Raw genomic sequence first — 18,653 nt, 5'->3', positions numbered from 1 at the left:
CCTCCTGAAGTCAATAATCAGCTCCTTGGATTTGCTGACACTGAGTGAGAGGTTGTTCTTGTGCCACCACTTAGCCAGATTTTCAATCTCCCTCCTATATGCTGATTTGTCACCATCTCTGATTCAGTCATGAATAGTGGTGTAGTAGGCAAACTTAAATATGGTATTGCAGCTGTCTTTAGCCTCACAGTCATAGGTATAAAACAAGTACAGCAGGGTGCTAAGCACACAGTACTGATGGCAATTGTGGAGGTTTCATTGCCAATCTGAACTGACTAAGTTCTGCAAGTGAGGAAATCGAGGATCGAAGGAGGTTTTGAGGTCTAAGGTCTTGAAGCATTTGATTAGTTTTGAGGGGATGATAGTATTCAATGCTGAGCTGTAGTTAATGAAGAGCATCCTGATATATGCATCTTTGCTGTCCAGCTGTTCCAGGGTTGAGTGAAGCACCAATAAAATGACATCTGTTGCTGACCTGTAATGACGATAGGAATATTGGAGCAGATCCAAGTCACTCCTCAGGCAGGAGTTGATGTGTTTCATCACCAACTTCTGAAAGCATTTTATCAGTGGATGTAAGTGCTACTGGATGATAGTTATTGATCTTAGGCAAATTTTAATTAAAGCCTGGTGGGTACTTCAGAATGCTGAAGAAAGAGGTTAAAGATATCAATGAACACTCCAGCCAGTTGATCGGCACAGGTCTTTTTAAACGGCCAGGTACCCCATCTGGGTTGGATGCTTTCTGTGGGTTCACCCCCCTGAAGGATGCTCTTATGTCGGCCTTAGACTGAAATCACAGGGTCATCGGGGACTTTGGAAGTTTGTGAAGGAATCTCCATGTTTGACAGTCAAAGCGAACATAAAAGGCATAAAGGTCATCTGGAGGCAAAACAATGTTGCCACCAATGTCACTTGGTTTCACTTTGTAGGAGGTGATAGCATTCAAGCCCTACCACAGCTGTTGAACATCCTTCAGCGATTCAGGTTTGGTCCAGAATTGCCAATTCACATTTAAGATGGCTTTCCGGATTGTACTTGGACCCCGCATATTTTACTTGGTTGCCAGACTTGAACACCACATATATGGCCGTCAGCAGATTGCAGATTTCAGATTTCATGGTTTATCCAGGGCTTCTGGTTGTGGAAGGCTCTAAATGATTTTGTAGGGACACACTCATTCATCTATGACTTTTTATAAAGTCTGTGACAACTGTGGCATATTCATCCTATGACCATCTCTTCATTGTCCTTACTTCTAGAGCATTGCTCTTTAGCCTCTGCCAGCATGCAGGTAGGAGGAGGACATCCAAATGATTAGATTTCCCAAAGCGCAGTCTAGGGATCGAACGGTAAGCATTCATTACGGTAATATATCAGTGGTCGAGTGTGTTAAGACTCCTGCTGCTGCAGGTGATATTTGAGAGTCAGAGAGTCATTAAGAAGTACAGCACATAAGCAGGCCCTTTGACCCATCTAGTCCATGCCAAAACCATTTAAACTGCCTACTCCCATCAACCTGCACCAGGACCATAGCCCTTGATATCCCTACTATCCATGTACTTATCCAAACTTCTCTTAAATGTTGAAATCGAGCTCACGTGGATCACTTGTGCTGGCATTTTATTCCACACTCTCACAACCCTCTGAGTGAAGAAGTTTCCCCTCATGTTCCCTTAAACTTTTCACCCTTAAGCCATGACCTTTGCTTGTAGTCCCATCCAACCTCAGTGGAAAAAGCCTGCTTGCATTCACCCTATCTATACCCCTCATAATTTTGATACCTCTGTCAAATCTCCTCTCAATGTTCTATGTTCTAAAGAATACAGTCCTAACTTATTCAATCTTCCCTTATAACTCACGTCCTCCAGACCTGGCAACATCTTTGTAAATTTTCTCTGCACTCTTTCAACCTTGTTTACATCTTTCCTATAGGTAGGTGACCAAAAATGCACACAATACTTCAAATTAGGCCTCACCAACATCTTATACAACTTCAACATAACATTCCATCTTCCGTACATAATACATTGACTTATGAAGGCCAATTTGCCAAAAGCTTTCTTTTCGACCCTATCTACATGTGATGCCACTTTCAACAAATTAGTACCCTTACTCCTTAGTGCCCTACCCTGGTTAATACTACCGAAGTGCAAAACCTTCCACTTGTCTGCATTAAATTCCATCTGCCATTTTTTAGCCCATTTTTCCAGTTGATGCAGATCCCTCTGCAAGCCATGATAGCCTTCCTCACTGTCCACTACACCACCAATCTTGGTGTCATCCACAAATTTGCTGATCCAGTTAACCACATTGTCATCTAGATCACTGATATAGATAACCAACAACAAAGGACCCAGCACAAAAGGCACACCACTAGTCACAAGCCTTCAGTCAGAGAGATAACCCTCTACTACAACTCTCTGGCTTCTCGCACAAAGCCAAAGTCTAACCCAATTTACTACCTCATCCTGAGTGCCTAGTGACTGAACCTACTTGACCAGCCTCCCATCAGGACTTTGTCAAATGCCTTACTAAAGAGCACATAGATAACATACACTGCCTTGCCTTCATGCACCTTCCTGGTAACTTCCTCAGAAAAAAATCTAATTAGTCATGATCTACCATGCACGAAGCCAGACTGACTATCTTATATCAGTCCATGTCTAATAAACTCTACTCAGGCTTCCAGCCAGGTACAGGCATCAATTATAACCGACGTTTCGATGACGAACTTTGCCATCTCCTTTTTGAGGGTTCCTCCTCATTGTTAGGTTTCTTGGTTTTTCTGTCAGCCCCTTTAAGAGCTTAGTCTCCAAGTATCCTGAAACCTTATCCTTAATAATAGACTCCAACGCTTTCCCAACCACTGAAGTTAGGCTAAATGGCCTATAATTTCCTTTCTTTAGTCTTCCTCCCCTCATAAAGAGAGGGGTGACATTTGCAATCTTCCAGTCCCCTGGAACCATACCAGAATCAAGTGATTCTTGAAAGATCATGACCAATGCATTCATCACCTCTTCAGCAACCTCTGTCAGGACTCTGGGATGTAGTCCATCTGGTCCAGGTGACTTATCCACCTTAAGACCTTTCAGTTTGCCTAACACTTTTTCCTTTGTAATAGCAATGGCACTCACTCCTGCTTGCTGATACTCTTGGACCTCTGGCACACTGCTTGTGTCTTCCACAGTGAAGACAAATGCAAAGCACCCATTAAGTTCATCTGCCATTTCTTTGTCCCTCATTACTATCTCACCAGCGTCATTTTCCAGGTGCCTAATATCAATTCTCACCTCCCTTTTACCCTTTATATAACTGAAAAAACTTATGGTATCCTGCTTTATATTATTGGCTAGTCTGCCCTCATATTTAATCTTTTCCCTTCTTATAGCTTTTTTAATTGCCTTTTGTTGGATTTTAAAAGCTTCTCAATCATCCAACTTCCCACTCACTTTTGTTACCTTATATGCCCTTTCCTTGGAAGTCTTCAACTTCCCTTGTCAGCCATGGTTGCCTACCCCTGCCATTTGAGAACAACTTCTGTGGGACAGATCTATCCTCTGCCTTGTGAACTTTCCCAGAAGCTTCAGGTGCCTCTTTTCTGCCCTCATCCAACCAGTATCCCCCTCCAATCCACCTGGACAAGCCCCTCTCTCATGCCTCTGCAATTCCTTTTATTCCATTGTGATACTGATACATGTGACTTGTGCTTCTCCCTCTCAAACTGCATATGAATTCAATCATATTATGATCGCTACCTCCTAAGGGTTCTTTTACGTTAAGCTCCCTAATGAGATCCGGGTTATTACACAACACCCAATCTAAGTTAGCCTTTTCCCGAGTACAGTTACAATTGTGTCATTATCCTTATTACATGCCTTTTCCAGCTCCCTTTGCAATCTCAACCCCACATCTTGGATACAATTTGGAGGCCTACATATGATTCCCATAATTTTTTTTTACCCTTGCAATTTCTTAACACCACCCACAAAGATTCAACATTCTCTGACCTTATGTCATCTATTTCTAAAGATGTAATTCCATCTCTTTTCAATAGAACCACACTACCGCCTATGCCTTCCCACCTGTCCTTTCGATACAGAGTATATCCTTTGATCTTAAGTTCTCCACTATGGTCTTCTTTCAGACACAACTCACTGATGCCCACAACGTCATACCGACTAGTCTCTAACTGCACCATGAGTTCGTCCACCTTATTCTGAATGCTACACACATTTAAACACAGCACCTTCAGTCCTGTGTTCTATACCTCTTTGAATTTTGCCTCTGTGGTACAGTTTAACTTTTTGCTCTTGCACCATTTGCACCAAATCATTGGCTTGTCCTTCCTTACATTCATGTTATACCCATCATCTACGTGTAAACCTGCTGGCTCATCCTCAGCTCTATCAACACACACAAAATGCTGGTGGAATGCTGGAGAAGGGAGGGGATCCCATTCTGATATGTCTATCCATGGCCTCCTCTACTGTCAAGATGAAGCCACACTCAGGTTGGAGGAACAACACCTTATATTCTGTCTGGGTAGCCTCCAACCTGATGGCATGAACACTGACTTTTCTAACTTCCGTTAATGCCCCTCCTCCACTTCTTACCCTGTCCCTTATTTATTTATTATTATTTTTTCCCTTTCTTTCTCTCTCTCATTTTTTTCCCTCTGTCCTTCTCACTATAACTCCTTGCCTGCTCTCCATCTTCCTCTGGTGCACCTCTCCTCCCATCCCATGACCCTCTCCCTTCTCCAGCCTTGTATCCCTTTTGCCAATCAACTTTCCAGCTCTTGGCTCCACCCCTCCTGTCTTCTCCTGTCATTTCAGATCTCCCCCTCCCCCTCCCACCTTCAAATCTCTTACTATCTCTTCTTTCAGTTAGTCCTGACAAAGGGTCTCGGCCTGAAATGTCGACTGTACCTCTTCCTATAGATGCTGCCTGACCTGCTGCGTTCCACCAGCATTTTGTGTGTGTTGCTTGAATTTCCAGCATCTGCAGATTTCCTCGTCTCAGCTCTATCATATTGCTTCCCATCCCCTTGCCATATTAGTTTAAACTACTCCCAACAGTTCTAGTAAATCTGCCCACAAGAATATTGGTCCCCCTCGGATTCAAGTGCAACTCCTCCCTATTGTACAGGTTCCAATTATCCAGAAATCTGGATCCCTGCTCCCTGCTCCAATTCTTCAGCCATGCTTTTATCTGCCACCTTATTCTACTCCTGTCCTCACTGTCACGTGGCACAGGCAGCAATCCCGAGTTTACTACCTTTGAGGTCCTGCTTCTCAGCTTCCTTCCTCACTCGCTGTATTCTTTATTCAGGACATCCTCCCTTTTTCTACTTAGTTTGTTGGAACTAATATGTACCACAACTTCTGGCTACTCGCCCTTCCTTTACAAGTTATTGGGAACGCATCCAGAAACATCATGTACCCTGAGACCTGGAAGGCAAACAACAATCCGTGTTTCCTTTTCCCATCCAGAGAATCATCCATCTGTCCCCCGACTATAGAGTCCCCAATTACTGCTGCCATCCTCTTCAGTTTCCTACCCTTCTGAGCCACAGGGCCAGACTCAGTACCAGAGGCACAGCCACTGTTGCTTCCCCCAGGTAGGTTAACACCCCCCCCCCCAACCAACTATACTCAAAATGGAGACAATATTGTTGAGGGGTACGTCCACTGGGGTGCTCTCTACTATCCCTCACCTCTCCTGACAGTCACCCATACAGATGCAAAGAATGCATTTAAGATCTCTCCCATCCATTTTGGCTCCACATATGGAATACCATTCTTATCTTCCAGAAAACCAAGTTTGTTCCTTGCAATCCTTCTGCTCTTAACATACCTGTAGAATCCCTTAGGATTCTTCTTCACCAAACAGCTAGAGCAACCTCATTGCTTCTTTTAACCTTCCCATTTTCTTTCAGAAGTGTTCTCTTATATTTCTTGTACTCCATGAGCACCTTATTTGTTTCTGCTTGCCCTATACCTGCAAAGCACCCCCTTTTTTCTCTTAACCCGGCCCTCAATGTCTCTTGAAAATCAAGGTTCCCTACACTTGTTATCTTTACCTTTTATTCTGACAGGCACAAACAAGCTTTGTACTCTCAAAATTTCATTTTTGAAGGCCTTCCACTTTCCAAGTACACCTTTGCCAGAAACAGCCTGTCCCAATCGACACTTGCCAGATCATTTCTGATACCATCAAAATTGACCTTTCTCTAATTTAGAATCTCAACCCACAGACCAGACCTATCGCTTTGCATATTTACTTTGAAACTAATGGCATTATGGTCACTGGATTCAAAGTGTTCCCCCACACAAACTTCTGTCACCTGCCCTGTCTCATTCCCGAATAGCAGATCCAGCATTGCACGCTCTCTCATTGGGACTTCTATGTACTGATGAAGGAAAGGTTCCTGAACACATTTGGCAAACTCTATCCCATCTAGTCCTTTTATAGTATGGGATTCCTAGTCAATATGTGAAAAGTTAATATCACCTACTACAACAACCTTATGTTTCTTGCAGCAGTCTGCAATTTCTTTACAAATTTGTTCCTTTACATCCCTATGACTGTTGGATGCTCTGAAATTTCTTATTTCTCAGTTCCACCCATAGCACCTCACCAGTCGAGTTCTTCTGACTGTTCTGATGGAGCACTGCTGTGACATTTCCCCTGACTAGTAACGCCAACCCCTCTCCTTTAATCGTTCCCACTCTGTTACATCTAAAACAACAGAACCCCAGGATACTGAGCTGCCAGTCCTGCCCCTCCTGTAACCAAGTCTCACCAATGGCTAAAATGCCATAATTCCAGGTGTAGATCCATGCCTTGAGCTCATCCACCTTTCCTTCTATACTTCTTGCATTGAAATATACGCAGCTCAGGACACTAATTGCACCATGCTCAACCTTTTGATTCCTGACTTTGTCTTAGGTCTTACCAACATTTGCCTCCACAACCTCTCCACTAACTGTTCTGGCATTTTGGTTCCCATCCCCCTGCAAATCTAGTTTGAACCTCACCATGTAGCATTAACAAACTTTCCCGCTAGGATATTTGTCCCCCCTCCAGTTCAGTTGCAAACTGTCCCTTCAGCACAGGTCCCACCTTCCTTAGAAAAGAGCCCAATGATCCAAAGATCTGAAGCCTTCCCTCCTACATCAACTCCTTAGCCACATATTAAACTATATAATCTTCCTAGTTCTGGCCTCACTAGCATGTGGCAAGGGTAGCAATCCTGAGATCACAACCCAAGCACCTAACTCCCTATGCAGAACCTCGTCACTCGTCCTATCCATGTCATTGGTACCTGCATGGACCACGACCTCTGGCTGTTCACCCTCCCACTTAAGAATACTGAGGTCTTGATCCAAGATGTGCTCGGTCCTGACATCCAGGAATCTCGTTCTTGCCCACAGAATTTCCTGTCCATTCCCCTATCACCACAGCATGCCTCTTCTCCTCCTTCCCTTCTGAGTCACTGAGTCCTGCCGAAGGGTTTCGGCCTGAAACGTCAACTGTACTTTTTTCCATGGCCTACTGAGTTTGTCCAGCATTTTATGTGTGTTGTTTGGCAGACTCAGTGCTAGAGACCTGACCGACCACTGTGACTTTCCTCTTGTAGGTCAACCCCTAACCACTCCCCCCTCCCGATAGTATCCAAAGTGATATACCTGTTATTGAGGAGGATGGCCACAAGGGTACTCTGCACTGGCTCCTTAACCCCTTTCTCCTTCCTGACTCTCACCCAGCTTCCTGCACCCTGCACCTTGGGTGTGACTACCTCTCTATATATCCTATCTATCACTCCTTCAGCCTCCCAAATTATCCAGAGTTCATCGAATTTCAGCTCCAATTCCTTAAGTGCATATTTTTAAAAGCTGCAGCTGGACGCATTTTTCAGTTATAGTCATCAGGGACACTGGAGGTCTCCCTGCCTTCCCACATTCCGCAAGATGAGCATTCCACTATCCTGCCTGACATGTCTATTCTCCTGAGCAGATATAAATAAGGGAAGGAAAAGAAACCTAGAGCTCTTCTTTGCTTTCTCTGACTGAAGCACTTTTCGCTGAAGCCTCGAAGAGCCTCAAGTTCACCACTCTGACTGTCCACTATGACAATGGCCACTGCACTTGCCCCTGCTTTCCTTTAATTTGCTCTTGCTGATCAATCCCAAACATGGATTGGTCGCTGGTCAGAACTCAATTACACTGCAGAAACCAGCTGCTGCCCTTTTCTACTCAGACAATGGACCTGAGTGAAATCCCCTTCACTCAAACTTCCAATGTCTGAATTGGTCACTGGTCAAAGCTCTAGGTTAATGATAATTAGGTAGAAATGTCTTCAGACAGGCCTGTTTGAAGTCCCCAACAATGATTTGCAAGGCGTTGGATTAGGCTCTCAGTACGTCAAGTGCCTGCTTGAGGGAGGTATTATGACAAGTCTAAAGCAGCCAACACCTATTGCTTGGCTATCAACCAATCCCAGGCTGACCTTTTCTGATTGGTCATTGTTCTGGACAATGTTTCAAATGCTCTTCATGAACTTTAGATAGTCATGCTCTGACTGCACTGTTGATTTTAGCTGTGTGGTTTGCTGAATAAAGGTATATTCCGTCTTTGTTCTATCTCCAGGCTTAGGAGTAGTTATAGACAAACGAACACAACAAAGGGGATCAACATTGCTTAAAAAGTCTGACACTATAAACAGACTTACAGAATGTACAGAATTAGGATGCAGATTTTTTTTGTAAAACTGTATAAGGCTGTGGTCCTGTGGTAAATTCATACCTCAGATACTTTGTAGTGTTTTGGTCTCCTTTATAAGGCTGATGGATTCCTGGAATAAGAGCATTGTCCATGAAAAAAGTGCAAGCAGAGTGGGTATTTACTCTCTGAAGTGCAGGAAAGAGAAGTGACTTCACTGAAACATAAAACATTCTGATTGAGCTAGACTGAAACCCCTGCTGGAGGAAATTTAAACATGAGAATTCTCTGTCCGAGATACTTGTGAATAATGCCAAATCACTAAGTTTTACTTAGATCACATATAATTACTGTAAACCCCTTACATTCAAGGTTTCACAAGTTTGTGGCCAACTCTTCCATGGTTATCACAACTTCTAGATACAAGAACAGTGTAATACAAGCGGATTAACGGAAGAAGCTGCTGACCTATTCTAGCTAATTAGTATTAATTACCTCCAGCTGCCTTTCCCATCCAGCCCCTTGATTTTAGCAGCAACCATCCTTCACAATACTTCCATTGAGTGTACTGACACTTACTGTACAACCAGTGCAGCTGTGTGAACAATGACAGCTGGCTGGCTACTTAAACAGCAGTGGTTTCCACATAGCAGGAGCCACTTAACATAAGTGGTCTGAAAATACCATATTTATATGAAAAATGATTTGTTCCTCAATAGGTATAGATATTACAGTTTAGTATTGGGACAAGACAAATGTGTGGAGAACATAATAAGCCATGTGGAGATTTATGCAAAAGTGGCCATGAATCACATAATTTTTGGGATCCACAGCAATTTCTGGAATTCCCTCCTGCAAAAGTTAAGGGTATAACGGTAGATCTTATGACCTATGAAGGGGTGGAGAGGTGAGGTGGTAGTTTGTGAAGGAGTGATGTCATGGGTTTATGGGAATTGAGCAAAAAGTGTATGAACAGATCACAACAAATGGCAGAGCAGATTCAAAAGAACTCATGGTCAACTCCCGGTCCTATTTTTCTCTTAACTTCATGTTCGTTTCGTTTGAAAAACTATATAGCCTGTAGAACATTAAACGATTCATTAAAGGATGGAAAAAGAGCTTTGATGAATAATTGTTTTTGGGCTGTACCAGCAGCACTGCAGTTTTCTTTTGATTACATTAATAATTTACAGAGTATATGGTAAAGTTTTGAAATTTGCAACTGAAATAACTTAGAGTACAGTTCAGTAAATCAGGAATGGATTTCAAGAGGACAGAGACAATAGGCAGACACAAGATCACACGAAGAATTTGGAACGCGTCACTTCACAGGACAACTGGAAGTAGGTTCAACAGCATTCAAATCAAAAATGGATAAATCTTGCAAGAAAAGTGGGAAGGAATGGGAGGTTGTAGGACTAACTGGATTGTTCTTCAAAAAAAAAACTGAAGCAAGCAAAATGGTTCAAATGGCCACCTCATGCCATTGTTTGTGCCACTGTTTGAGCAATGCTAGATGTTCTAGACTTGGTTTATGCCAAGTGAGCTTTTTCCAGCAAGGACGTCATTAATAGTCTCTCTGCCCTTAGGAAATTTCTCAGCAGCTATACCTATTCTTGTTCACCAGTCAAAATGCATAATGTTTTCTTTATAGTATTCTCTCCCCTATCTATCTTATATGGTTAGTCAGCACTCCAATTATATGTGAGAAATGGACATTTGAGTTAGTTGATGTACTGTATAGCTACTTCCTCTTACAGGTGAAAATCTCCAGGAGAGAAAGTATCCAGTTGAAACCTCACCAATGTTAATGCAGCCAGGTGAGCAAGCACTGGCACCACCAGACATACGTTTGCAAGATGTAGAGTCTTGTTCCAGCATAGACATTCTTTGCTTTCTCTCCATTTGTGTCTGCTGCAGCTGCTGAAGTTTTTGCTTAGAGGTCATTAGCTGTAGCTCTAACTCATGATTCATGATCTGGAAAATGCAAGAGAGAGGAACCAAAACATTTCGAAATGAATGAATAGCAAATGTACTTAAAATTAAAAATCCAAATAAAATTAATGGTCATTACTCTTTTCTATTTGACTTTGAGTCAAAGATCAACATCTGCTTAAGTGGGAAAATAGCAGACATTCTTATGCAAACTTTTTCCATAGTCAGTTAACATCCAACATAGAGATCAATGTAAATTTAAATTCAACATTGAGTGAAAAAATCAAAAACTGCAGATGCTAGAAATCTAAAGTAAAAACAAAAAATACTGGAAATACTCAGCAGGTCAGGCCGCATCTGTGTGAATAGAAACAGAGTTAATGTTTCTTTATCCGAACATTCTGACCCTTTTGTAGAACATTCAACATCCGTTTGCATAGTCTACAACTTCCTTTATACTTTTATCAAAAGATGTTGGAAGTTTTGGGATAAATAATTCCCAATACAGATATGATGTCCATTTATTCCTGAATTTTTATACATATTTACAGTGCTCAAATAGTATATCTGGTTGAAATCATATTTTTTAAATTTTGGTGATCTAAGGTCGACTTCCTCTACAGCAGCAGTTATTCTGAAAGCACAGTAAAGCACAGGTACCTGAGGTTCATGTCTGCTATAAATGAAACTATACTTTCATTTCAAAGTATAGTTTCAAAGGATCTATACTCTCCCATTGCAGGCATCTTGTGTGTAGAAAATTTCCCATCTTCATACCATATTCTGCTGCCTAGGCCTCAAACTCTGGAATTCCCTCTTGAAACTTCTTTTCCTTTTCCAACTTTCAATCCCTGTTTAAGGTTCTTGAAACCTCCCTCTTTACTGGTTGTATAATCCTAATGAGACTTATCAACAAATGTTAAGATACTGTACCTACAATGACTGTAAGTGTTAAAGATGTGAGATAAATACAACATATTGTTGAGTAGTATTTTAAAGTAGGGTGTTAATGCTGAACCTGAAACAAGGTACTCTAATCTGAAAAGATTAACTGTGAGAGTAGAAGAAGCTGGATTACTGCAAACAGGAGAAGATGGCGGCGCGATGGCAGCACACGTGGCCTCTCTGGTGATTGATGTCTGTAATTGTCAAGTAGGGGACCTTGCACAACTCTGATTTGATGGAGACAGACGTGAGAGTACGGAGAAACATCTGGAAAACTTCTGAAATGGCTGCTTCGCTGCCACTGCTACTGTGTTGTAACCGGAATCTCCACAGCAGAAGGCCCGAATCCTCGGCTTTACTTGTTTCTGTGGCCGGGGCGAGGTCGAAGGCGCTCGGGAGGCTGTATCAGAGGGGCTGGTCGGAGGCTCGAAGTTTTTGGACGGACGGACTCAGTGTCGGCTGTGGTCGGCTGCTTCCAAGGCATCGGCAAGTTGACGGTGCCTGGAGGTTTATGTCAGGGAGTTTCTCCCTTTTGCCACCGCTATCGGGGACTCAGGAGTCGATCGACTCGGGGACTTTGAGGCTATTTTTACCGTGCCCATGGTTCATCAAATGATGGTATTGCTTTGCACTGCTGTAACTATATGTTATAATTATGTGGTTCTGTCAGTGTTAGTCTTTGGTTTGTTCTGTTTTCTGTGATATCACTCCAGAGAAACATTGTATCATTTCATAATGCATGTATGCATTTCTAAATGACAATAAAAGAGGACTGCGTCTTCTCATAATCTACTTGCAATCCAGGGGTTAATCAAGCAGTCTTGATTTTTCAGTAAGATTACTGGTCATAACCAACATTGTTCAAAAACGTTAAAACTCAAATTAGGAAAAGACTGGCATTTAGCTACGGGATAAAGACAAATTCAAAATGCTGAAAAATATGGAGATACAGGAATATAGCAAGACTGGTGCAAGGGAGACATAGGCTCACTCTAGTTTTGAGATCAGCGTCTTTCCACTAAATGCAGTCTAATAAAAAGCACATTTAGGTAAGTACATGAGAAATTGTATTATATTACTAGAGAAGAACAAAACATTGAATTAAAATACAATATCAGCACTGAAGAGCAAAGCAGTCAGATTGCTAGAAAATTCAGGATTAGTGTTCCTCATGTTATGGAATGTTTGGAAATCCCAAAAATAGCATGTTGAGAAACAGGGAATGCTGACATCCATGAAAAGCAACTGAGATTTATGCATCATCTTTAAATGGGAAGAAAATCAATGTAAGATGTTTTACAAAAGACACTCATAGGTTTTTTTCATTTTACTGCTGCTAACAATATAACTAATTCCACCCATATGATTGGGCTAACATCTATGGCCAACATTCCTTGTATGAAGGAATCAATAAACAAACCAGTGACCAAAATAAATAAACTTGTAGTCCCGTTTTCAATCAAATTCAGTTTTGATTCTAAATCTAGGGTACACTTGTATTTTAGATATCACAATATTTCACGTGTAAATATTCACTGTATTATGAGTAAGGCATGACACAAAAATGCACAACTCACAGTGAGCTTCGAAATAGTTTCTCTCTGCTCTTTGACGGTTTTAAGTTCTTCTTCATATTGTTTCTGAAGGGCATTGTATGTCTGCAATAGCTGACTGGGAAAATAATGGCATTATCTTTAGTTTAAGAACTAATACTTACATGATCAAGAAGTCCAATATTAAAATTATCATATTATCCAGATGTCACCTACGTATCCCCAAGTGCCAAGACACAATTTTTGTTATCCTGAACAACATTCATTCCACAACCAGCACCACTAAAAACAGATGATTGATCATTTAGTTCAGTGTTGTTCCAGCAATGTTTGAAGTAGAGAAAGTTCAGGTTAATTAAATATGTGCTGTGTAGTTTGATACACCTATAAGATAATATGTTATGTAATTTTTCTCTTGGCATGCACAAATTCTCAGAACAGGCATCTTAAAGAAAATAGAAGAGGATAGGAACATTCAGAATTTAAAGCTTATTCCATCATTCAACTAGGTAAAAGGCGATACGTTGTTGTTCATTTACCCATCAACTTTGTTTGACAGTACAGAACTGAACAAGTCCTTTAGCTCACGATGTCTATGCAATCACGATGCCAAATTAAACTAATCCCATCTGCCTACACATGATCCATATCCCTCCATTCTCTGCAGATTGACGTGCCTGTCCAAATCCCTCTTAAACGTCACTATCATATCCACTTCCACCACCTTCACTGACAGCGCGTTCCACACGCCTACCACTCAGCATGAAAAACTTGCTTCGCACATCTCCTTTAAGCTTGCTCTGCCTTACCTTAAACCTATGCTCTGCGTATAAAACATTCTCACTCTGGGGAAGAAAGTATGGGTTTTGAATATTTAAATGATCCCATAGTCTTTGATGGAGTCATAAAGCAATACTGCACAGAAACAAGCCCTTCGGCCCATCCAGTCTGTGCCAAACTGTTACTCCACCTAGTCCCTTGGAACACAGCTCTCCAGACCCCTTTCATCCATGTACTTACTCAAATTTCCCTTAAGTGTTTTAATCGAAACTGTATCCATCACTTCTGCTGGCAGCCCATTCCACATTCTCACCACCCTCTGAGTGAAGAAGTTCCACCTCAGATATTTTAAAATTTCACCTATGTCTACCTCCCATTGTGTGGGAAAAATGCCTCCAGATTTCACTGCTCACATATCTTCACTTCTTTTCCCATAACAATCATTCTCAATTGACTTTGGAGACAAGAGGCGCATAAATTGATATTTATTCGATATTAATTACTTAAAAGAGTTGGCACTTTGTTTAGATGATTCTTGAGTATTTTACTCAGAAGTATATAAGTACTGCAAAGATTTCAAGTGAAGAATTGTTGCTGATGGTCAAAGAAATCATGGGTCACAAATCAAAATTAATGCATCAAACTGCTTTAAAAAGGAAACTATTCCTGGTCTCTTAATGAAACATTTCTTTTGTGTAGTTTCTACCATTGGTCAAATTTTGATTACTTTTGTTATGATCAGATAAATACTTACTTCCTCTTTACATCAGCCTTTGTAGCATTGTCCTCTTTAAAGCCAGTTCTATGCCATTGCTGAGGTTCCGTCTGTATTTGAGCACTTTATAAATGTATAAAAATATGAAGTTTAATATTAATCCTTTGATGCTTTCAAAATAGTCCAACTACAGTCAGAATCAACCTTTATCTATACGTCTTCTATAAACATTTTGCAGATGGTTACTTCTAATAAGACAGGCATAATGACAGGCGTAAGGATATGTGGTTTCCCATAACACCACCATTTTTTCTCAAAAATCTGTAGAGTCATAAGGAAAAAAAAAGATTTCAAGATTAAGAGATAGAGAAAGGTGATGGTGGCCAGGAACTGCGTTGTTTTCCATTTGAAGACACAGTGAGCACCAAGGCTATTCTGGTAGGGGAGGAAGGAGGAGATGCTTATACAAGTACATTTGACATACATCATTAAAGTGGCACAAAGCATCGGAAGACCTAACCAGTATGTATTTATAGTTAAAGCAAAAGCTTGTAAGATGAACAAAACATTTTAAAGAAAGAAGGCCTAGTAACATCAGTAGGGTCAAACATGAGAACTACTTAAGGAGGAGCATATAAAATCAGCTACAAGTAATTTAAATTAAACAATGACATACTTATAATTTGTTGACTGTGGCAATACTAACTGTGGGAATTTGGATGGACAGAAGTTTCCTAACAGGACCAAACCCCACCCTTCTATAACAGAAAGCCAATCGTCTTGTCCTCACACTGAATCCTATTTTGTAAATGAAGATGTATCCTACATGAAGATGCATCCTACATGAAGATGTTCTCTCAGGAGTAATGAGAGAAAATTACTCTCCCTGTGGTACACAGAGTACAGGCAAGAGATTTTGATTGTATTGTTGCCAGAAAAGAAAGTTTTGTTGTTTTAATTAACTAGAAATCAATATTATAGTTTGATAAAATATTGTATAAGTATTAAGAGACCACCCTGTCAGTTTCCAAGCATATTTTTAAATGGCCTCCCACAGTAAACCGACAGCCTGTAATATTTGCCCTTAGTAAACTAGTTCATTTTCTTTGTACATTGTTTTAGTTATAATTTTCACATAAACTCCATAACAGCGAATTTTTATTCCCTATCTCAAACCTTTCAGTAGTGATTTTTGAAATGAATAAGGATGATTTTTTGTTATTCAAACAGCTGTAATGCAGGGGTTCACTGTACTTATATATTTTTCTGTCCCTTGGATAGAATTTTAGGGGAGCTGTTTTATATTAAATTGAGAATGACGTTTATACAGTAATAAAAAACACCATTAAAACAGTATGTTTACACAGGTAGAGAAAGAAGGATGCTTTTAGGGTTCTCACTCTCTGGTGGTTACAAAATCCCTCATCAGCTGCTGCAAACGAAGTTTTTCCTGGATTTCTAAAAGCTGAGTCTCCAGCAGTTCATTCTTCTGACGGTGTTTCTTGAGTTTTCTTTGCAAGTGCTCATTTTCAGCACAAAGCTACAGAAACACATAGGAGCTGCATTAAGACCATTCAGCTATACAAGATATTTGTGACAGCACTCTTGGGGGGTACCATAAATTGTTCTGGTTACCCTGCTATAGAAAGGGTGCAGAAAGGTTGCATTAAAATAGTTGGGAAAGAGGAGGAGGAGGAGGGGTGAGGTGGGAGGGGGAAGGGGAAGGGGAGGAGGAGAGGGGGAGAGGGGGAGAGGGGGAGAGGGGGAGAGGGGGAGAGGGGGAGGGGGGGAGGGGGGAGAGGGGGAGGGGGGAGAGGGGGAGGGGGGAGGGGGGGAGGGGGAGGGGGGGGGGAGAGGGGGAGAGGGGGAGAGGGGAGAGGGGGAGAGGGGAGAGGGGGAGGGGGGAGAGGGGGAGAGGGGGAGAGGGGGAGAGGGGGAGAGGGGGAGGGGAGAGGGGGAGGGGGAGAGGGAGGGGGAGAGGGGGAGGGGGGAGGGGGAAGGGGAAGGGGGAAGAGGGAAGGGGAGGAGGGGAGGGGGAGGGGGAGGGGAGGAGGGGAGGGGAGGGGAGGGGAGGGGAGGGAGGGGAGGGGGAGGGAGGGGAGGAGGGGAGGAGAGGGAGGGGGAGGGGGAGGAGAGGGAGGGGAGGGAGAGGGAGGGGAGGAGGGAGGGTGGAGAGGGGAGGGAGGAGGGGGGAGGTGGGGAGGGGGGAAGGGGGCAGGGGGGAGGAGGAGGAGGGGGGAGGGGGAGGGGGGAGGGGGAGGAGGGGGAGGGAGGAGGGAGGGGGAGGAGGGGGAGGGAGGAGGGGAGGGGGAAGAGGGGGAGGGAGGAGGGGAGGGGGAAGAGGGGGGAGGAGGGGAGGAGGGGGAGGGAGGGGAGGGGGGGAGGGAGGGGGAGGAGGGGGAGGAGGGGAGGGGGAGGAGGAGGGGAGGGGGAGGAGGAGGGTGAGGGGGAGGGGGAGGGGGAGGAGGAGGGGGAGGGAGGGAGGGAGGAGGGGGAGGGAGGGAGGAGGGGAGTGGGAGGAGGGGAGGAGGGGGGAGGAGGGGAGGAGGAGGGGAGGGGGAGGGTAGGGGGAGGGGAGGGGGAGGAGGGGGGAGGGGAGGGGAGGGGAGGGGGGAGGAGGAGGGAGGGGAGGGGGAGGAGGGGGAGGGGAGGGGGGAGGAGGGGGAGGGGAGGAGGAGGGGAGGGAGGGGAGTAGGAGGGGAGGGAGGGGGGAGTAGGAGGGAGGGAGGGGGGAGTAGGGGAGGGAGGAGGGGGGAGGGAGGGGGGAGGAGGAGGGGGAGGGAGGGGGGGAGGAGGGAGAGGAGGGGAGGAGGGGAGGAGGAGGGGCGAGGGGGGAGGAGGGGAGGAGGAGGGGAGGGAGGGGGGAGGAGGGGAGGAGGAGGGGAGGGAGGGAGGAGGAGGGGGAGGGGGAGAGGGGGGAGGGGAGAGGGGGGAGGGGGAGGGGGAGGGGAGGAGGAGGAGGGAAGAGGAGGGTAGGAGGGTAGGAGGGTAGGGGAAGGGGAGGGGAGGAAATTCTGCAAAGTGGGGTTAGGTAACAGAGAGAGGGAGGGTCGGAAAATAGAGAGCGCGCTTTTTGGAGAGTATTGGAACTCGGAGTCTGACCCCCTACTTCACTCACCCAAAGACAGCGGTGGATGGACGGAATGTCCATTATAAACCACACGACGATGAAATTAAAGTCCCTAGTGGCAATTCAAAAATTACAGCCATCGCTCCGGACTCCCGTTGCTGGGCGACGAAGACCTTGGCGGCGCTCCGTGGTCTCTAATGTCTTCGCCTCCTACCGCCGGGAGGTCCGCACTGCGTCTGGGTCGTACGGGTTTCCTGCCGTCCCTGCCGCTCAGAATTTTTGCCAGTTTAGGAAATGAGCGTTAGTTGGCGCCGGTGTCTGAGAGCCATCTATCGTTCAGATGATCGATCTACAGTGAAAAATAGCGATCTTTGCTCTCCCTTACGTTATGATCTAACTGAACAGAAGGTGGGAATGCAGCCAGAGAGTGGTGAAATTGGGGAATTCTTCGCCACCTCCCGATGGAATGACCAAGGTGTCGTCTGCTAGGAACTGAGGCGATTTTACCACATTTCGAAGGTTTAAGATAACCAGGCTAGACTCATAAGACCATCGGACATAGCAGAATTGGACCATTCGGCCCTCAAATCTGCTCTGCTATTTCATCACGGCTGATCCATTTTCTCTCTCAACCCCCCATTCTCCTACCTTCTTCCTGTAACCTTTCACATTCTGACTAATCAAGAACCTATCAACCTCTGCCTTAAATATACCCATTGACCTGGCCTCCACAGTCACATGTGACAATGAATTTCACATTCTCCTTCCCCTGGGTAAATACATTCCTCCTCATCTCCGTTCTAAATGGACCCCTCTATTCTGAGGCTGTGCCTCTGGTCCTAGACTACCACACTATAGGAAGCATTCTCCCTATCTATGTCTTTTAACATTCAATGTTTCAGATGAGATGTCCCAATCCCCCATTCTTC

At 43.8% G+C, this 18,653-nt stretch overlaps 1 protein-coding gene across 2 annotated transcripts in view; it reads right to left on the bottom strand.

The window, feature by feature from the left end:
- The window catches only part of LOC140201772 (uncharacterized), a 35,589-nt gene extending 17,678 nt beyond the window's left edge, over positions 1-17,911 (bottom strand). The window contains exons 1-5 of one of the 2 annotated variants that reach the window (XM_072266462.1): positions 17,773-17,911; positions 16,055-16,194; positions 14,694-14,777; positions 13,184-13,277; positions 10,529-10,703 (exon numbers count right to left, since the gene is read on the bottom strand). In XM_072266462.1, coding sequence (XP_072122563.1) covers positions 10,529-10,703; positions 13,184-13,277; positions 14,694-14,777; positions 16,055-16,194; positions 17,773-17,805 — 526 coding nt within the window. In that variant the 5' untranslated portion in view covers positions 17,806-17,911. The remainder of the gene's footprint in view (positions 1-10,528; positions 10,704-13,183; positions 13,278-14,693; positions 14,778-16,054; positions 16,195-17,772) is intronic. The other variant, XM_072266536.1, reaches the window with a different exon arrangement.
- Positions 17,912-18,653: the final 742 nt, after the last annotated feature.

Source organism: Mobula birostris, chromosome 1 (assembly GCF_030028105.1).
Source record: "Mobula birostris isolate sMobBir1 chromosome 1, sMobBir1.hap1, whole genome shotgun sequence".
Taxonomy (NCBI): Eukaryota; Metazoa; Chordata; class Chondrichthyes; order Myliobatiformes; family Myliobatidae; genus Mobula; species Mobula birostris.
Note: the sequence above shows the minus strand (reverse complement) of the source record. Positions and strands in the feature narration are given on the sequence as shown.